Below are 22157 nucleotides of genomic sequence, written 5' to 3' on the forward strand. Positions count from 1 at the left end.
TGACCTTTATCATCCCTCGCTGGGCTCCTTGCCCCCAGCCTCACTGTTTGGATCCGTTCCCCAAGGGTACAGAGGGGTCTTGCTAAGCAAAACTCTGGACTTGTCGCTCCTTAAAATCTGTCCAGGGCTTCGGACAAATTACGAATTTTCCGCCATATGGATGGCTACGCCTCGTCGCCCCAAGCCTCACCTTCAGGCCTTTGCTCATGCTGTTCCTTCTCCACTCAGCCTGGGGTTCTCGTACCAGGTATCACACTCTCTGGAGAACCTCCTCTGACTCCCCCAGGCTGAGCTAGGTGCCCCTCTCTGCTGCCACAGCCCCCTAATCCCATCAGTACTCCCCTAATCCCATGTATCGTGAGGTATTGAGTTTGCTATTGTCGTCCTATAGCATTACCCAGAGACTGGGTTGGGGGTTTTTTGGTATATTTTTGCTCAGTTTTAAACAGGACTATAGAAAAATAGGCATTTCCCAGCCACCCCTACTAACTCCCCGGACTCCCTCCTCAGAGCCAATGCCTGATACTTAGGTGCTCCTTCAGAAATGTTCTAGGTGTATCCAAGTATGTGTTTAAATAAACTGCCCCCCTTTTGTCTTTCATACACAACTGGCATCATAGTGCACATCTTTTGCATCTTTTCATTTTCCTCGCAACCATATTTCTGAAGGTCATTCTAATAGTAGTCCCCATAGATCTGCCTGGTTCTTACTAACAGCTGCACAGCATTCTATGTGTGGGGTCCATAATGTAGTTTCCTGTTGATGGCTGTGGACATTCTTTTCACTGCAATGTGTTAACTAGGGAAACCAGCATCTGGTACAGTTCTTGACTTAGTAGGGACTTCATGAAGGCTTGTTGGATGGATGGATGGATGGATGGATGGATGGATGGATGGATGGATGGATGATAGATGATAGGCAGGTGTATGGGTAGATGGGTGAGTTTGTGAGTAGGTCATTGGGTGGGCTGGTGAGTGGTAGATGGATAGATGGGTGTGGGAGTGGATGGATGAGCCGGTGGGTGGATGGGTCAGTGAGTGAGTGGGTAGGTGGGTGGGTGGATGGATGGGTGGATGGATGGGTTTATGGTTGAATGGGTGGATGGATCAATGGAAGGAAGGAGGGAGAGATGGTTGGAGGGACTAGAGGCCTAGAGAAATGAAATGACTTGCCTCAGCTGACCCAGCTAGGCCAGAGCTCCAGCTGAAGTCGTCTTCCCACCTCCCACCCCCTTCAAATCACACCACCGCTATGACTGCATCTCTAATTTCCTCAATGTTATTCTTGGATTTTGGCTCCCAGGGACCACATCAAAATGCACAGTTTTAGAACCTTATATTAAGCACTGTATTGTCCAACCTACTTATCTATCATGGAGTCTTCCTAAAAAGCCAGGTGAACAAGGGGTTACCTCTTGAGTCCCCTTGAAATTGAGGCAAGAGTGTATGCTCTGTCCCTCCTCGTAGCAGGACAGATGACTTCTAGGTCTCACGGAGTCTTAGCTGTGCTAGGGAGACCCTGCAGATGAGCTCCAGCCCCAACACAAAGGGGGCGCACCCCTCATCTATAGCTTGCTTTCTCCACCCTCCAAGATGACATCAGCCAGTGCCCAAACGGCCACATCCCCAGAGAAGACCATCTCCACCCAGGGAGGCAGCAGCAGGGCAGAGCAGACTGAGCTTGGAGAGCTGGGGTCACCCTGGGTGGATTCTATCGTGTGAACTTGAACTCAACCTCCCCAAACCTTGATTTATTCATCTGCAAGATGGGACAGATAACAGCACCTATCTGGTCAGCTGGACATGATGGTTAAATGAGATGATGCATGTGACGTATGTGGCTCATGAGAACCGTTCATCGTCGGCGTGGTCACGGTCAGGGTTACGTGGAACGCCCAGCCCTCAGCTTAGACTTACCAGGCACATTGCTGGGAATTTTATAGAGAGGAGATCATTTACTCCTCATGGAAAGCCTTAAATACTATGGTTACCCCATTCCACAGAGGAAGGAACTGGAAGGCAAAGTGATGTATCCAAGATCGCACAGCCAGGAAGTGGCAGAGGCAGGATTTTAGCTCAAGGTCATCTGGTCTGGAACCACTCTTGCGCTCTGCTTTCTGCTACTCTACTCTCTCCTCCCTACTGCTATTATTACTATTAGCACCGGGGATTATTACCATTAGTAATAGTAACCACTGAGGCTTGGTAGGGGACCCCTGCAGATTCCTGCAGTCCCTAAGCAGAACCATTAGCTGTCACTACTAATATTACTAGAACTGTTTCTTCCAAGCTATGGTGTCTTTGCCATGGATCAGCCCTTATAGGAAGGTCTCCAAAATTAGGCAAAGCTGTGGTCTGGCTGCACCCACGCAGGAGACACACAGACTTGACTTCTGTCACACATGGCTTGACAGGCAAGCTCACTCCCACGGTGCTTCGCCAACCATAGGGCACAGCTATTCCCCTGCCCAGCCTCAAATACTGCCACCACCACCATCCCTGCAGCTATCTTTGGAAATACCATGTTAGATGCACCAGTCCTTGGCCTCACCTCAGAGGAGCCCAACTCCCAGAATAACTGCAAAGGCCCCGGGCAGAGGACAACGCTCACTACTCAGGAGCTGCCGGCTGGCTGGGTGGGCAGTGGATGCATGCCCCAGTCCATGGATGGGTGGGTCTTCCATCGTGCCCAGTGGGAAAATTTAGCTGGACCCCCTCTGCCCAAATACCTCCTGGACTCAGCTCTATGAGGACCTTTGAGCAGGACCTCAGGGCAGTAGGGGACAACCTTGGATAGGCACCCTGGGGTGTGGGTTCTTAACCCAGCTCTGCCATAATCTCTCCATGTGACCTTAAGCAGGTATTTCATCTCTCTGCACCTTGATTTCCTTTTCTGAATAACTAGTAGAATGCCAGCTTCTAAGTGCCAGACTTGTTGAGGAGTAAATGAATTATCACATGTAAAGTTTCATAAAGCAGTGCCAAGCACCCATTAAATGTTGACTGTGATTATCATCAATACCACCAAGAATACCATCACCGTCATTGTCATCATCCCACAGTCATCCTCAATACTGTCCTGTCATCCTTGTCATCATCCTTGTCATCACCACCATCATCATCGCCACCATCGTCACCACCCACACCATCACTATCCTCATCATCGCCACCATCCTACCACCACCACCATCATCTTGTCATCATCACCACCATCATATCTGCCACCGTCATGGTCATCATCATCCTCATTATCACCCTCATCACTGCTGTGACTCAATCTTGTCCCCCTAAGAGTCACATGTAGAACCCCTAACCCACAATGGATCTTTAGGAGGTGATCAGGATGACATGAGGTCATAAGGGCAGGGTCTTATAAGACAAAGTCTCTCCACGCACACTCAGAGGAAAGTCCGTGTGAAGACGAAGAGGCTGCAGACAGGCCGAGAGCCTCACCAGAAACAGCCCTGTGGGGACCGTGATCTCAGACTTTCCAGCCTCCAGAACAGTGAGAAAAGAAATTTCTCCTGTGGAAGTCATGCAGTTTGTGGGATTTTGCTCGGGCAGCCCGAGAAGTGTGTTACATCCACCACCCCGCCATCATCTGCTTCTTCATCATCCTCATCAGCACCACCATCACCATCGTGGCTACAGGTTGGATTCCCCAGGGGGCTGGCTCTGAGGTGAAATTAGCTGGCAGGGCACTGATTGGGGAGGGTTCTTGGGGTCAGCACCAGTGGAAGCGCCGTGGAGAGAGCAGGAGCCGTGGAGAGAGCAGGAGCAGGCAGAAGGCGGAGAAGAGCAGTGACTTCTCAGTCGACCCCATTGGCAGCTCTAAATCCGATGGCCCCTCTTGTGTACATTCTAGAAGAGTCATCACAATGTGACTTGAGACTTCATCTTCCCTTTTTCTGAAAGATTTGCATTTCACAGAAAAAGGCGCTGAGGCCAAGGGTGACTGACGCCTACCACCAGTGTCGTTCATGGTGGAATTTCAGGCATCTGGGGGGCAAAGGAGCTTTGTGGGAGCTTCTCACGCTGTCCCATTTGCCCTTCAGCCCCAGAATCTGGCTCACTTTCCCACAACAGCAAGGTCCCTGGGGACCATCTCCCTTCAAGTGGGTGCTCGTCCATTCTGACCCCAAAGACTAGGGACAGCGTGGCCCTGCTTCCCGGCAATACTTCTTGGGCGGTCTCCCCGGAATCTGAGTCTCCTCTCAACCTTTCCCGCTCTGTTTCTTAGGGAGCCAAAGCAAAGGACGGTCTGCTCGTGTGGGCAAGTCCTTCTCTGGCTGAGTTAACAGAGCTGAAGGCCTAGAGGAGAAAGCCTGGGGCAGGGAAGCCTGGGGCAAGTCTCTGAGCAGCCGTGGGCAAGCGCAGGCCTCTCATCTGTCCTCCTGGGGACACCCTGAGGGGCTGTTGCTGGGTGAAATGAGGTCACATGGGCACGGCACCAGGGATACCCCATGGGCGCTCACTGCATGCTCATTCACCCACAGCTTAGGCTGCCAGGAGGCACCACAGGCCAGAAAGAGTCAGGAGGGGGGATCAGGACCCCAATTTATACCAAGCCCAGTTTCTCATCAAACCTGTCTCTCTGGCCCCCAAGACGTGTCCAGCCCAGACTCTGCTCACCTCTCATGTCACTCAACCCTCTGCAGGACTGGCCTCTCTGCTGCCCCTCAAACTCACAAGCTCATTCCCACCTCAGGGCCTTTGCGCTTGCTGGTCCCTCTGCCCACAGCCCTCCCCAGAGCTTCACGAGGCTGCCTCTTCCATTAGGTCTCACCTCAAATGTCATCTCCCCAGACAGGCCACCTGGCCACCCTGGCTTAAGTAGAAACCCACGTCCACTCACTAAGTCATCACGCTGTTCTTTGTCTCCACAGCACATGTCATTCTGGACAGATGTTGCTCAGGGAGAGTCTGTGTGAGGGGTCGCCAGTAAGTCTCTGGTGCCTGGAACAGGCACCTGCTATACAGGAGGTGCCCCCCAGGCTTGTCCTGGCCACAGCTGCACCCACACCCTTCAGAGGGCCCCGGGGAACACAGTAGGCAAGAGACCAGTTCCTTATTCCCTGCGCGAATCTTTCTCTCTCTCTGCCTTTGCAGTTTCTCTGCAAAATGATGGGATTGGGCCCAATGAATCCATATTCCCTTCCAGCTCAAACAAAAAGATCCCACAGATTTAGACAACTTCTCATTTTAGCCAGTTACCAGCTCCTGCCAGAAGGTGATTCATCTCTGCCGAATTCGCCTAGCAAACAGCCAGCCCTTCTCCCCACACGCCAACCAACTCCCCGCTCAGGAAAATTCCTCCCCCACCGCACACCCTCCCCTCCCCCTGCATCCTAGAGAGGAATTCAAGTCTTCAAGATCCCCCCATCCGTCTGCCACCAGCATTTTAATGCAACCTCAAAATGTCTCGAGCTATGTCTGGAACAAGTTGGGGGGAAGCTGTCCCCCCAGCCCCCTGGGATTAGCACAGGAAACAGCAGCAGAAGTGAAGCCGGCAGAAAGCGCTGACCCAGCACAGGGAGAGCATGTCTGCCCTGAGGCCTGGCCCTCCCCTGCGCAGCTCCCAGACCCCAGCAGTGTCCGTGTGGTGGGGAGCGAGGAAGAGACAGAGAAGGTGAACCCCAAGGAGGGAGGTTTCCTGCTAGAGACAAGACCAGCTCAGATTGCTTGAAGGGTGTTTTCATCCAAACCCTGGTGAAAAAAAAGAATGATATCGTCTTAGTAGATACTTAAAAGCCTCTGGTAAACTTTAATACCATTTGCAACACAAATCTTGGCAACGCAGGAAGAGAAAGGAATCCCCTTCACTGGAGAAAGGATGTTTACAGCAAACGCGGTACCCACTGGAGAGCCTTGGGAGCATTCCCATCAGGAGGGAATGCCAGCTGCCGCCACCACCATCTCTGCACTCATTTCTGCCAACCTCCACCTCCTGCATCACCTCCTGCATCACCTCTACCTCCTGCATCACCTCTAACTCCACCTCCTGCATCACCCCCACCTCCTGCATCACCTCCACCTCCTGCATCACCCCCACCTCCCGCATCACCTCCACCTCCCGCATCACCCCCACCTCCCGCATCACCCCCACCTCCCGCATCACCTCCACCTCCCGCATCACCCCCACCTCCCGCATCACCTCCACCTCCCGCATCACCTCCACCTCCCGCATCACCTCCACCTCCCGCATCACCCCCACCTCCTGCATCACCCCCACCTCCTGCATCACCTCCACCTCCTGCATCACCCCCACCTCCCGCATCACCTCCACCTCCCGCATCACCTCCACCTCCCGCATCACCCCCACCTCCTGCATCACCCCCACCTCCTGCATCACCCCCACCTCCCGCATCACCTCCACCTCCTGCATCACCCCCACCTCCCGCATCACCTCCACCTCCTGCATCACCCCCACCTCCCGCATCACCCCCACCTCCTGCATCACCCCCACCTCCCGCATCACCCCCACCTCCTGCATCACCCCCACCTCCCGCATCACCTCCACCTCCCGCATCACCCCCACCTCCTGCATCACCCCCACCTCCTGCATCACCCCCACCTCCCGCATCACCCCCACCTCCTGCATCACCCCCACCTCCTGCATCACCCCCACCTCCCGCATCACCTCCACCTCCTGCATCACCCCCACCTCCCGCATCACCTCCACCTCCCGCATCACCCCCACCTCCTGCATCACCCCCACCTCCCGCATCACCCCCACCTCCCGCATCACCCCCACCTCCTGCATCACCCCCACCTCCCGCATCACCCCCACCTCCCGCATCACCTCCACCTCCCGCATCACCCCCACCTCCTGCATCACCCCCACCTCCTGCATCACCCCCACCTCCCGCATCACCTCCACCTCCTGCATCACCCCCACCTCCCGCATCACCCCCACCTCCTGCATCACCCCCACCTCCCGCATCACCTCCACCTCCCGCATCACCCCCACCTCCTGCATCACCCCCACCTCCCGCATCACCTCCACCTCCCGCATCACCTCCACCTCCCGCATCACCCCCACCTCCTGCATCACCCCCACCTCCTGCATCACCCCCACCTCCCGCATCACCTCCACCTCCTGCATCACCCCCACCTCCCGCATCACCTCCACCTCCCGCATCACCCCCACCTCCTGCATCACCCCCACCTCCTGCATCACCCCCACCTCCCGCATCACCCCCACCTCCTGCATCACCCCCACCTCCCGCATCACCCCCACCTCCCGCATCACCTCCACCTCCCGCATCACCCCCACCTCCTGCATCACCCCCACCTCCTGCATCACCCCCACCTCCCGCATCACCTCCACCTCCTGCATCACCCCCACCTCCCGCATCACCTCCACCTCCCGCATCACCCCCACCTCCTGCATCACCCCCACCTCCCGCATCACCTCCACCTCCTGCATCACCCCCACCTCCCGCATCACCTCCACCTCCCGCATCACCCCCACCTCCTGCATCACCCCCACCTCCTGCATCACCCCCACCTCCCGCATCACCTCCACCTCCCGCATCACCCCCACCTCCTGCATCACCCCCACCTCCCGCATCACCTCCACCTCCCGCATCACCTCCACCTCCCGCATCACCCCCACCTCCTGCATCACCCCCACCTCCTGCATCACCCCCACCTCCCGCATCACCTCCACCTCCTGCATCACCCCCACCTCCCGCATCACCTCCACCTCCCGCATCACCCCCACCTCCTGCATCACCCCCACCTCCTGCATCACCCCCACCTCCCGCATCACCCCCACCTCCTGCATCACCCCCACCTCCTGCATCACCCCCACCTCCCGCATCACCTCCACCTCCTGCATCACCCCCACCTCCCGCATCACCTCCACCTCCTGCATCACCCCCACCTCCTGCATCACCCCCACCTCCTGCATCACCCCCACCTCCCGCATCACCCCCACCTCCTGCATCACCCCCACCTCCTGCATCACCCCCACCTCCCGCATCACCCCCACCTCCTGCATCACCCCCACCTCCCGCATCACCCCCACCTCCCGCATCACCTCCACCTCCCGCATCACCCCCACCTCCCGCATCACCCCCACCTCCCGCATCACCCCCACCTCCCGCATCACCCCCACCTCCCGCATCACCTCCACCTCCCGCATCACCCCCACCTCCCGCATCACCCCCACCTCCCGCATCACCCCCACCTCCTGCATCACCCCCACCTCCTGCATCACCCCCACCTCCTGCATCACCCCCACCTCCCGCATCACCTCCACCTCCCGCATCACCCCCACCTCCTGCATCACCCCCACCTCCTGCATCACCCCCACCTCCCGCATCACCTCCACCTCCCGCATCACCCCCACCTCCTGCATCACCTCCACCTCCCGCATCACCTCCACCTCCCGCATCACCCCCACCTCCCGCATCACCTCCACCTCCCGCATCACCTCCACCTCCCGCATCACCTCCACCTCCCGCATCACCCCCACCTCCTGCATCACCCCCACCTCCCGCATCACCTCCACCTCCCGCATCACCTCCACCTCCCGCATCACCCCCACCTCCTGCATCACCCCCACCTCCCGCATCACCTCCACCTCCCGCATCACCTCCACCTCCTGCATCACCCCCACCTCCCGCATCACCTCCACCTCCCGCATCACCTCCACCTCCCGCATCACCCCCACCTCCCGCATCACCTCCACCTCCCGCATCACCCCCACCTCCCGCATCACCCCCACCTCCCGCATCACCTCCACCTCCCGCATCACCTCCACCTCCCGCATCACCCCCACCTCCTGCATCACCCCCACCTCCTGCATCACCCCCACCTCCCGCATCACCCCCACCTCCTGCATCACCCCCACCTCCTGCATCACCCCCACCTCCCGCATCACCTCCACCTCCCGCATCACCCCCACCTCCTGCATCACCCCCACCTCCCGCATCACCTCCACCTCCTGCATCACCCCCACCTCCCGCATCACCCCCACCTCCTGCATCACCCCCACCTCCTGCATCACCCCCACCTCCTGCATCACCCCCACCTCCCGCATCACCCCCACCTCCTGCATCACCCCCACCTCCCGCATCACCCCCACCTCCCGCATCACCCCCACCTCCCGCATCACCCCCACCTCCCGCATCACCCCCACCTCCCGCATCACCTCCACCTCCCGCATCACCCCCACCTCCCGCATCACCTCCACCTCCCGCATCACCCCCACCTCCCGCATCACCTCCACCTCCCGCATCACCCCCACCTCCCGCATCACCCCCACCTCCCGCATCACCCCCACCTCCTGCATCACCCCCACCTCCCGCATCACCCCCACCTCCTGCATCACCCCCACCTCCCGCATCACCTCCACCTCCTGCATCACCCCCACCTCCCGCATCACCTCCACCTCCTGCATCACCCCCACCTCCTGCATCACCCCCACCTCCTGCATCACCCCCACCTCCCGCATCACCCCCACCTCCTGCATCACCCCCACCTCCTGCATCACCCCCACCTCCCGCATCACCCCCACCTCCCGCATCACCCCCACCTCCCGCATCACCCCCACCTCCCGCATCACCTCCACCTCCCGCATCACCCCCACCTCCCGCATCACCTCCACCTCCCGCATCACCCCCACCTCCCGCATCACCTCCACCTCCCGCATCACCCCCACCTCCCGCATCACCCCCACCTCCCGCATCACCCCCACCTCCTGCATCACCCCCACCTCCTGCATCACCCCCACCTCCTGCATCACCCCCACCTCCCGCATCACCTCCACCTCCCGCATCACCCCCACCTCCTGCATCACCCCCACCTCCTGCATCACCCCCACCTCCCGCATCACCTCCACCTCCCGCATCACCCCCACCTCCTGCATCACCTCCACCTCCCGCATCACCTCCACCTCCCGCATCACCCCCACCTCCCGCATCACCTCCACCTCCCGCATCACCTCCACCTCCCGCATCACCTCCACCTCCCGCATCACCCCCACCTCCTGCATCACCCCCACCTCCCGCATCACCTCCACCTCCCGCATCACCTCCACCTCCCGCATCACCCCCACCTCCTGCATCACCCCCACCTCCCGCATCACCTCCACCTCCTGCATCACCCCCACCTCCCGCATCACCTCCACCTCCCGCATCACCTCCACCTCCCGCATCACCCCCACCTCCCGCATCACCTCCACCTCCCGCATCACCCCCACCTCCCGCATCACCTCCACCTCCCGCATCACCTCCACCTCCCGCATCACCTCCACCTCCCGCATCACCCCCACCTCCTGCATCACCCCCACCTCCTGCATCACCCCCACCTCCCGCATCACCCCCACCTCCTGCATCACCCCCACCTCCTGCATCACCCCCACCTCCCGCATCACCTCCACCTCCCGCATCACCCCCACCTCCTGCATCACCCCCACCTCCCGCATCACCTCCACCTCCTGCATCACCCCCACCTCCCGCATCACCTCCACCTCCTGCATCACCCCCACCTCCTGCATCACCCCCACCTCCTGCATCACCCCCACCTCCCGCATCACCCCCACCTCCTGCATCACCCCCACCTCCTGCATCACCCCCACCTCCCGCATCACCCCCACCTCCTGCATCACCCCCACCTCCCGCCTCACCCCCACCTCCCGCATCACCTCCACCTCCCGCATCACCCCCACCTCCCGCATCACCTCCACCTCCCGCATCACCCCCACCTCCCGCATCACCCCCACCTCCCGCATCACCCCCACCTCCCGCATCACCCCCACCTCCCGCATCACCCCCACCTCCTGCATCACCCCCACCTCCTGCATCACCCCCACCTCCTGCATCACCCCCACCTCCCGCATCACCTCCACCTCCCGCATCACCCCCACCTCCTGCATCACCCCCACCTCCTGCATCACCCCCACCTCCCGCATCACCTCCACCTCCCGCATCACCCCCACCTCCTGCATCACCCCCACCTCCTGCATCACCTCCACCTCCCGCATCACCCCCACCTCCTGCATCACCCCCACCTCCTGCATCACCCCCACCTCCCGCATCACCCCCACCTCCTGCATCACCCCCACCTCCTGCATCACCCCCACCTCCCGCATCACCTCCACCTCCTGCATCACCCCCACCTCCTGCATCACCCCCACCTCCTGCATCACCCCCACCTCCCGCATCACCTCCACCTCCCGCATCACCTCTACCTCCCGCATCACCTCCACCTCCCGCATCACCCCCACCTCCTGCATCACCCCCACCTCCCGCATCACCCCCACCTCCCGCATCACCCCCACCTCCCGCATCACCCCCACCTCCCGCATCACCCCCACCTCCTGCATCACCCCCACCTCCCGCATCACCTCCACCTCCCGCATCACCCCCACCTCCAGCATCACCTCCACCTCCCGCATCACCCCCACCTCCCGCATCACCTCCACCTCCCGCATCACCCCCACCTCCAGCACCTCCACTACCCACACACCTCCACCGTCACTTCTACTACTTCCTCCATCATTTCGACCTCCATCAATTCTACATCCACCTGCACCTCCGCCATCACGACCACGGCTATCACAGCCACCTCCAGCACCACGACCAGCTCTCGGTATGGAATTAGAAGTTCCAGCCTTTGCAATAAGACGCAAAGGGGAAATGCAGTGCACACATGAAACGCCACCAACGCCTTGCTCATCTTCCTGAAGCCCCTTCTGGAAGGTGCACTGTCAAGGTTAGGTGACCTGGGCCGTAGCCCTGCCGTGGCCATTACCTTTCTGGGGGACTTTGGGTCTCTGTTTTTCTATTTGTAGTTTCAGCAGTAGGACAATGCCAATTGTTTGCACACTTTCCTCCACAGAGCCCCAGGGTCCATGCAGGGGACCAGTTCTTCTACACAAAAATAAATCAGATCTTTGAGCAAAAAAAAAAAAAAAAAAGGGAGATGAACAGGTGCCCTCTGGGTATCCTGCACCCCCCTCCCCTAACGATGCCCCTTCACTTCCTTGGGCTGCTATGTTGGCATTCCTAGTAAGAGTTTATTTGAACAAAGGTTTGTTCTAATGTTAACGGAGAAGAATGAAGACGGGCAATTCTCAGAGAGGAGCTTGGAAGGAAAGCCCTCGTCCCCCCGGCGGTCAAGATCTGAAAACAACCACGGGGTATCATTTCTTACCTATCTGATCAGACAAAAAGTCCCGAAAGCCAGCAGGTTGTTGAGAATATGGGGATAGAGGCACCCGCTTGGGCCATGAAGGGGACGGAAGGAGGTGGCGCCCTTGGGAAAGTGCCTGCCCGCTTTGACCTGGCAACACCATGGGTGGGGGAGGGAGCTGGCAGGAGCTGCGCACACGCTGCTCAGATGCACAAAGCCCACCCTCGACGCATGCCGTGACACGGGACCCTCAGCTGGGCACCTGACATCCCTTCAAGAACTCCCCCAGGGCCTGCTCTGCCCCCACCCCTGCCCCTGAGGAACCCTGAGCAGGCCCCATTCTAGAACACTCAAAGCAGGGGCGGAGGTGGGAAGCCTGGGCATGCACCCCAAACTGGTGATGTCCACGTGCTAGTCCCTCATTCAGCTGCCCCCCCCCGGGTGCTTCCCCTCGTGGAAGGAAGCCCACAGACTGCAAGGAGGTCCAGCTGCTGGCCAGCACTCTGCTGAGCCCTCTTCCCCTCTCTTCCTGTGTCCCCTCAGACACCCCACATTCCAGGGAGGCCATACTTATCAACAAGTCATTTGTCGGGGAAGGGCTCCTCACCAGCTAAATGGAGCTGATCAAACTGATTTCAGAGCCACATGAAATTATTTGTGTGGCAAGCAAATTGGAAAATGCTGACGGTATTTACGTGGCAGAACCTTTGCCCACAGGGAATGATCTGGAAGAGCTCTCACTCGCTGCACCGCTGTAGCACGGGTGGGCAGTGAGCAATTTCCTTCTTGCCATTGATTTCAGACATCACCTGTGCAAACACCCCTGGCCCTCATTCTCGGGTGTTTCTGTAGGCAGGTTCCTGAAAAGAATTCCTGGGGTACAGGGCAGGAACAGTTACCACGCGGGCAGACACTACCGTATCTTTCACTCCAGCTCAAAACCAGACATTGTGAAGATCAGATCTGGACAAAGACAAATGTTCTTATCTCACGAGAGGTCGTGGGAAACATCCAGAAATGTTCTGACTTGGCCCCCCAGTGGCTGGCCCAGCCCCAGCCGGAGCTCCGTGCACCCAGCCGCCCTCGCCCAGCCTGGGCAATGCGGGTCAGATGGAAGGAGGGGCTTCCTGGCAGTGCGGTCTGTGGGGGTGCTGGGGAGACACCAAAGGAGCTGGGTGATCCCTTCTAATGCCACTAAAAATCGCTTGCTCCAGGGAGGCTTAAAGGACAAGAAGGAAGCCAAGTTCTCCGAGACCTTCTTGTCCGAGAGGGAAGCGACTTATATTTAGGGGAAAACAGCATCGTGTGGCCCGTTACTCCAGGTGTGGGGACAACGCCTCACCCAGGAACGCAGAGTTTGGGGCCCACCAGCTCACTGAAATCTGGAGCAAGTCTCGTTCTTAGCTTTGTCAAAGATGCAGGGACGGCACACCCGACCTCCACGCCAGAGCCCGAGACCCAGGGTCACCGCAGCCCTGGAGCCTCCACTGCCAAGTCTCAGGAGAGGTGCAGGGCAGTGGGCCTGGACCCCAGAGTGGTGGGCTCCCAGCATCTCCTCCATGCAGCATTCTGGGCAGGAGCAAGGGCCCTGGAGTCATCCACGGTCATGTGAACTTGGGCACCCGCCCCCCTTCTGTGAAGGCTGTAAATCCACCAGCCTGGCAGGTGCTGGTGGAGGGGCTGGACTGCTGCTCCTGGAGCAAGGGCGTTTGCCCCCAAGCAAGCTGCCTGCGCTGCTGTTTGTGAGCAAGAAGGGCTTGCCCCGGGGGGCTGTGGTCAAAGCCCCTCTGCTGCCCTTTCCTGCCTAGCAGACCACAGGGACACAGGACTGGCAGCCATGACAACCCCCGCTGCTGCCAGCCGACCTGTGGGGCCCCGCGGAGGTTTGGACATGTTGGCCTTGGGCCTCCTCCCTCAACCTGTTCTCTTGCACTCATGCACTTAATCATTCAGCCGGGAATAGCCTCGCGGCCGACTGCAGTGAAGGTTAGAGCAGGGGTCCTGGGGTCCAACATCCCAGCAGCCAGGTTCGGGCACCCTCCGGCTGTGTGGCCTTGGGCGAGTCACTTCTCTCTGAGCCGCCCTGTCTTCCTGTGCACCCCTCAGCTTGGTGACGGCCCGGTTACAGAAGTGCTGAGTCCTTAGTACACAGTAGATGCTCATTAAGTGGTAGAAACAGGACCAGGTGGTGGGAGTTAAACACTGAGGGAGGGCAGAGGTAGGAGATTTGGGGTCAGGGGTTTCTCTGAGCCCCGACATCACAGCCTTCCCCAGAGCAGATGCAGAGACGTCCAGCCCCTGCCATGTCCCCTTCCCTCTGCTCCTCATGCTGGGCTCTCCTTGAAGAGAGCTCAACACTTCCCACTGAGCACTCACTGAGCACCTACTAGGTACCCAGGGGAATACTATACTCTGAGCCACGGGGCCAGGAGGAGAGGCCGGGGAATATCAGACTTCAGAACTGCCCACAGCGCCCACTTCAGAGCTTCCACAGCAGCAAGGGCGCAAAGATCACCGGAGGAGGCAAGAGTAATGGCATCCTTTCTCTCTCCTGGACGCAGCGCCACGCTCCAGCGGTGGAACTCCAACACTGGGATTTGAACCCGAGTCTTTCAGGGTGCAGACCCTTTGTGGCCTCCCCCAGCCCCACCTGCACCTGCAGGCGTTTCCTCCCAGAGTGGGTGCTGATAAGGGTCTGGTTTCTTATCAGCCAAAGATGGGAACACAACAGAGAGGGCCGGGGAGACCATCCAGGTGGTCTGGCTACTAATCCCACTGGGACCCCTCCCACCCCTCACACCCCCAACTCCGGCGCCTGCCCCAGATGGACCCAAGTCCCTGGCTCCCCAACCCTGTGACTAGCCGTGTCTCCAGCCATGATCACCCAGACAATGTCTAAGCCCTTGCAGGGGTCATCAACCCCCAGAGGGAGACAGGGAACAGCTGCTGCGTGACCCCTGGTCCCCACCAGGCGCCAAATCCCTGCAGAGGGGTGCACGGCGGGGGTGGCCCCCAAAGGGCAGCAGGAGACTGTCTCCCTTCTGCAGCCACATCCCGGAGTTTATGGGACTTCCCTGGCACTGGCATCGCTTTGCTTTCTCCGACACTTCTAGGACGCTGCCCTGATCGCCAAGAAAATATCTTAAGACTCAAGTTTCAAGCACAGAAGAATAATTGAACTCACGATTCTGAACCTAAACCTGGAAAGAAGAGGCGACTCTCCGGAACACCAGGCAGTGGAGACAGACGTTTCCCCCTAGCACTTCACAGGCTACAGCTGACAGAAGTTCGCGTTCCTTGTGCAGCCAGGCCCTTGGGGTGAATGAGCGCGCCTCCGGCCAGCCCTTCCACGCAGGTGCCGCTGTTTATCCCCTTTCACAGAGGAGGAAACTCAGGCCCAGGGAGGTCAGGTGTCTTACCCAAGGTCACACAGAGGGAAATGGCAGAGCTGGGATTCCAACCCAGGCTGGAAGCCTGCGCCCTAACCAGCGCGCACACCACCTAACCAGCGCGCACACCGCCCCGCGCTCGGTGAAGTGCGTTCTCCTCCACTCACCTGGACGCCTTCGGAGGAGGAGCGGGGAGTGGGGACAGGGCAAGGGCTTGATCCCGGCCCTCCCAGTTTACAAGGGGGAGGTAAAGCTCGAGAGGTAATCTGACTTACCCAAAGTCACACAGCTCTGGTCATTGAGTCTCCTTGGTCCATATCTGCGTGTCCCACTACTGCCGTCTGCCTTGCTCCCCATTTCTCAGCCCCTATGCCATACAGACCCTCCAGCTGAGTTCAGCCCCCCAAACTCTAAGGGAAAGGGTGGCCACCCTAAACCTGGACCCTCCAGCCTTCCAGGTGCAGGGCCCCAGCAGGCGGCGGGATGCCATTGCTGGGCAGCGGAGAGGCCTCTGGTGTCAGGAACCCCGGGAAGAGAGAATTTACGAGCAAGACTATTTTATACTTTGCAGCTGCCACTGCCAACACTGGACCCATCTGAGCAAGAGGGAGCAGCTGTGGGGAAGCCTCCCAGGCCTGGAGCCATCACCAAATCCTTCCTGCTATTCCTGAGCAGCCAGAGGAATCCGAAATTAAACCTCCTGAAAAAAAGGCAAATCCCTGTCCCATTCCAGACAGGCCGGGTCCGCCCCCCACCAGGGGAAGAGCCAGGATGAAGCAGAGCAGAGCTGGACACAGCACAAGGCTGCCCACCAGAGACCTGTATTCCTGCCCAGCTCTGGGTAGGTCCCAGCGCCTATCTCGTCCTCAAATGACCAAGTATAAAATGAGGAGTTTGTCTACATCAGGGTTCTGAGGTCCTCTGAACTTTAGAGGTCCCCCCTAAAGTCACCTAGCTCAAGTATTCCTCTGTTTAAGGTTCTGTGCCACAATTCCTGGCTATGTGACCACGGACAAGTTACTTAACCTCTCTGAGTCTCCCTTTTTCTCAGCTATAAAATGGAGAGAACTAACAACCACCTCGTTAAGAAAGTCGTAGGAGTAAAATAATATCAGTTCTTAGCAGCTTTATTCTCTACAACAAGAAACAACCTAAAAGGCCATCAGCAGGTGACTAGATTGTGGCACATCCCATGCAAAGGAATGCTACTCAGCAAGAGTAAGGAGGGAACTATCGAGTCATACAATAGCATGAATAAATCTCAAAATATTGATGCTCGGTGAAAGAAACCAGACTCTCCTCCTCCTCCCCCCAAAAAAGAATATGCACTGTATGGTTCCATTTATATAAAATTGAAGAAACTAAAAAATGAATCATAGTGACAAAAAGCAGATCAATATTTACCTGGGGGTTTGGGGAGGGGTGGAGGGGAACAGTACGACGTTGCAAAGAAACTTTAGGAGATGACAGATATGTCCGTTATCTTGACTGTGGCCAGGGCTTTCTGAGTATATGCAGATGTCAAAATCACCAATTTGGACAGTCTAATGTGTGCTTTTTATTGTGCATCAATTATATTTCAGAAAAGCAATAAAAAGCCAAGCGCCGGACACATGCACACTGAATCCACAAACACCAGTTATTCCATTATATCGTGGTTGCGGCTGGATCGTTGTTTGATTCATTTCCATCTCCTCCGAGTGAACACTGTTTCACGCACGGTGTGCCCCAGTCCCTGCACATAGCGGGCGACCGTCAAATAGTTATGGCTGGAAAACAAAGCCTATGAGCTGGCACTTGCTCCTGGGCCGCCTCGGAACGAGGGGTTGTTATCCCACAGGGAAGACTGGATAATTCCCAGGCTCTGTGAAGGAGACCCAAGAAGGGCCCCACAGCACTGGGGAGCCACTGTCAACACCCCGGGAGGCGGGAGGCGGAGGAGATGCACCAAGGGTCCTCTTGGGAAATGCAGTGACTGCAAAGCTCACATCTCCTTACCCCTCCCTCCCGCTCGCCTCCACCATCCCCTCTTTACCCAGATGGAAACAGTGGCCCAGAGAGGTGAGCTGACTTGCCCAAGGCCACACAGCTGGAAAGGGGTGGAGCTGGCATTCACCCAGGCAGTCTGACCCCAGGGCCTCTACCACCCTCCCCTGGGCAGAGGGCTTGGGCTGTGTCCCACACAGCGCCCGCCCAAGTGAGAGTTTCTCCTACTCTGGACAGGAGCCCCAATCAGGGAATGCCCAGCCTGTGGGGGCGAACAGAGCCCAGCACGACAGGGGAAAGAGGGGTCTTCACACCCCCAAACTCTTCACCAGAATCCCCCCCTTCCACACTAGCTGGGGGGGTTCATGTCCGGGCTGGTTTGCCCACCCTCCCCCTCTCCCTTTATGCCACAGCAGGCCCGGCCCAGGACAGACTCCCAGGCTGGGGGCAGCTGTGCTTTTACAAGCCCTGGGACAGTGGGGGCCTGTTTAGGCCCTGGCAGACTCCGGATCCCTGGGAAGAGTGGCAGCCCTTCCCCCACCCCCTCAAGCTTGGTTCTCACCCCCCCTTCACCTGGCGCAGCCCACACAAGCCCCCAACCACTCTCTCCCTCCAAAGCTCACTCTCTGCTGGGCCAGTCAGATGTGTGTGCATGAAAGATGCCTCGGGGCACGCCATCGCTGGGTGGGAGCAGACTGGAGGGGCTCTAAGTGTGGGTGGGGTCCTGCTGTCCTCTCCCCCGCGGGATTCACACATGCATTTGCTCATTCATTCATCAGAAAAGCAGTGGCGTGTAGCAGAGAACTCAGACTGAAAGCAGAGGGCTGGGCTGGAATCCTGGCTGTGTGGCCTGGGCCGCACCTCTCTGGACCCGTGTCCTCGTGTGTGACCTGGTGCCCGCCGGTGGGGCTGAGAGTCTCCATGGGTCAGCGATGGCCAAAGTCACAGCCAGCAGTTCCCCTCAGGGTCCGCTCAGGGTCCAGCAGGTCCGCTCAGTTCCGCTCACGATGACCGTGAGCGGGGTCGTCGTCACTGGGCCCTGGGGACTGTGGAAGAGACAGGGCGGGGCTGTTGGAGAAGGCTCCCGGGAGGAGGGGACACCTAGGCCAGAAGCTGACGGATGAGGGGCAGTTAGCAGGCAAGGAGCAGAGTGGAAGAGTCCTAGTCAAAGGGAAGAGCAGCTGCAAAAGCTCAGAGGTGAGGGATAGGTTGATTTCTTAACTTCCCCCAACACACGCGCCAGTCCGAGGGAGACCAGCCATGGCTGAGCCCACACGCCCCATGTCCTCTGGGGGGCCCACGAGCCAAGCATTAAAGGGGAAGCACTGACCAGGAAACAGCTGATTGGGAAACTCACCCCTGTCTGCTCCCTAAGGACCTCCAACCTCTGCTTCCATCTTCCATGGTCCTTGCCAGTCACGGGGAAGCTCAGTGCCCTTCCTGGCCATTCCCCAGCCCCTGGGGCCCCACGGGAGCTCAGGAAGGAGAACCTGGCACATCCAGAGAGGATGCGCGAAGTGTCAGAGACGCACAGCATCGGGTATTGACATTCGGGTATTTGTATTCAGCTCTCCCTGTTCTTGGGCAGAGCCAGGCTGGGCGGAGCAAGGGAGGGCCCTTCCCCGCTGAGCCAGACAGAGGCCATTGTGTGTTATGAAACCCAAACCCCTGGCCCTCTCCGGATGGATGTGGGTTCAGCAGAGGCAAGGGGCTGTAGGGGTCTGGCCTCCCTGCCCCCATCACACCCCAGGATCCAGCACATGCGCCCTGCCTGGCCACATCTGGATTCCAGCTGGCAGCCCAGGGCGGAGGGGGAGCAGTGCCTGGCACTTGCAAAGGCCAGGAGGAGCTGGTGGGTGAGGGGACAAAGGCCAGGGCTGCCTCCAGCCCCGGAGCCAGCCAAGGGTGCGGTGAGCGAGGCCCAGTCCAGGAGACCCAGCAAGGCCCAGTCCTGGGCCACTCCTGGGGGCGCAGGAGACTGACACCCCACGGGGAGCTCCCCCACTGCTGGCATTTCCTGGATCAGAGTGGGGTGGCTTTTCCAGGTCACAGCAAGCAGCAGAGCCGCAAGGAACCAGGTCTGTGGGCCAAGTCTGGGGCTGGTTTAACCCCCTCCCTGGGTTGCCCACCTCCCGCCATCCCATGCCAATGTCCCTCCTGCAGCATCTGGCCCACATGCCTCCCCCCGTCCCAGCAGACTCAGCTCCCTCAGAAAACAGGCGAGACTCAGCCTGATCAAGGTTTATTGTGAGCTTTGGGTATCTCAGCACCTGCAGAGCTGTGCAGAGGTTGGGGAGAGGGGCGGGGAATGAGACTCCTCAGAGCCTCCCCAAATCAAGTAGGAGCTCAAGCTCCCTTGTCAACGACTAAGGAATGCTGTGAACACAGGCTGCTGTGTGAGCGCGAGGTGGGGGCCAGGGACCCCCGGCTCCAGGCTGGGTGTGGAAAGCCCTCCTGTCCCCTCAGACCCCCTCATAGTCAGGCGCCTCACATGTAGCCCTGAAGTTTCTGGGGGTCTGACAAGGAAGGCTGGAATCAGACTCCGCCCAGCACATGGGAGGATGAGAAATTCACCCCTGGGCTGAGATGTTTGGGCAGCACTTGAGAGACCCCCACGCCCCACACCCTAACCCTGGACCAGAGAGTGGGGGGCCTCCTTGGGAGCACTTAGGGCACATATTTCCAGATCGTGCCCTGTAAGTTGTCATGCTGTAGCTGCAAAAATATTAGAAAATTGCACTCCACAATCCAAAGCAGTTTGAGAAAGGCTAAGCAAAGCCAGATTCCCAGCAGCCTTCACTGTGGGGTTGTCAGAATCCGGGGTTCTCTCAGGGGGGCACGGGGAGCAGAGAGGCTTATTCCCCCAACTCACTGACCCTCAAAATCTTTCTTCCACAGAGTTCCTCAGGGAAGCCAGTTTGGGAAATGCTCATTAAAGGGCTGTCCCTGGAAGTTTCCTGATTAATCAGGCCACTTCTGTGGCCGCTCTGGCCAAAGACACGGAGACATCAGCCGGGATGGGGGTCCAAAGAGTGGGCCCGCCAGCCGTCCTGAGATAGAGCCGCTGCTTCTCCTGTGCGTGCGGCACCAGCGGGCGCCCCGCCGAAGGCCTGCTTGCTCTGCTCTTGTCTTCTGGCTGCATGGAAACTCGTGAGGTTGCGCTGTCACGGGGACTAGACACATGTTTCGCAGTTGTGCGGCTGATTTTGTGGATCATTTTATGGAGGCTGGGAGGGCCCCCCCCCTCCTTCACCATCCCCACCTCCACGTGGAGTTGTGTTGGTCTGTAGCCCTTTGGGGCTGCGGGGCAAATATTTCTGGAACTTGGTGAGGTTCCTGGGCCAGATGCGAGAGCACCATATCTGCCCATAGAAGGACCAGGACACGCTGGGATTTGCAGCAGGGGAGCAGCTGAGGAGGGGTGTCAGGGCACAGTGAAGGACCAAGGTCCTTTCCACACCCATGGGGGTGACCACGAGGGGTCTGACAGTCAGCACGGGCAGCCCCTGAGCCACTTAGACGCTGGGGGTGACACTGCTACAAGCACAGGGGCCTTCAGGGGGACCGTCTGCCCCCCCAGCCCCCTGGGCTAATGAAGGAGTCCCCTCTGGCCCCTCTTGGACTTCGCTGACCCCTGCAGCCACCTCCACCACCACTGCACAGGGGTCCTCTTGCATTGCTGCTTTCTCTGCTGCCACCCCAGCTCCCTGGGCTTCCTGCTCCACCTCTGGGCCGCTCTTGGCCTCTTCCTCTGACTTGCCCTCCATCCTGGCTCCCTCGCCATTGCCTGTGGCCGCTCTGGCCGGAGACTTGAGGTTCTGGGTGGCCGCGAGGATGTCAGCCTGGAGCTGCTGGGAGGAATCCAGGGCCTCCTCGGACCGGCCGTCGGGAGCCCTGTCTGGGACCTCGCTGAAGGCCTGGGGGCCTCCAGCCCGGTCACTCTGGTCCACATACTTCTTCTTGGGGAAAGACGAGGGGTAGTAGGCCGAGGCCTTGTGCTTCTGGCGCGTGATGAGGGCAGCACAGACGATGAACATCAGCAGGAACGCCAGAGAGCCCACCACGGCGATGAGCATCACGTACTGGCGGAAGAAGTCCACGATCCCATCCAGGAAGTTGGTGGGGGGTTTGGGGCCCGCCAGGGGCGTGGGCGGGGGCCCCACCGATGTGGGGCTGAGTGCCGGGGTCCGGGATGGCTGGGGGCTCGGGGAGGAAGCCGATGAGCCCTCAACCTCCCCGCTGCCCCCCAGGTCCTCCAGAAAGGCGGCCTGCAGGGGCACGGAGTGGGCCGCCAACTGCAGGGCCCTCGGGAGCAGTAGCAAAGAGATGATGAGGCCAGACACCACTGCAGAAACCATGTTGCCTGGCACCTACGGGGAATAGAGGCAGGAGAGAGGTCAGGGAGGTACCCGGGCCTAGGGGACCTCGAGGAGGTGCACGGAACACGGAACATTTCTATGCTAGCAAGTCACTTCCCTTCCCAGGGTCTGAGCCTTCCACTGTTCAGGGGACCCTGATCATTCATATATGGGGTTCACACCTGGACACCGACTTCACTCTAAGGTCCTAAATGGCAAGAGACTGAACCTCATTTATTTTGGCATCCTCAGGCATTTGCATCAGACCTGGTATACAACA

General features: G+C 59.0%; 1 protein-coding gene across 1 annotated transcript; it reads right to left on the minus strand.

Moving 5' to 3' along the window:
- Positions 1-21034: 21034 nt before the first annotated feature.
- TMEM119 (transmembrane protein 119) lies at positions 21035-21877 on the minus strand (the record flags this gene model as incomplete). Its single annotated transcript, XM_084254208.1, has 1 exon — positions 21035-21877. One exon carries the CDS (start codon positions 21875-21877, stop codon positions 21035-21037), a length of 843 nt encoding a protein of 280 aa, XP_084110334.1.
- Between the last annotated feature and the right edge of the window lie 280 nt (positions 21878-22157).

This window comes from Talpa europaea, assembly GCF_964194135.1.
Source record: "Talpa europaea genome assembly, chromosome: 14".
Lineage (NCBI taxonomy): Eukaryota > Metazoa > Chordata > Mammalia > Eulipotyphla > Talpidae > Talpa > Talpa europaea.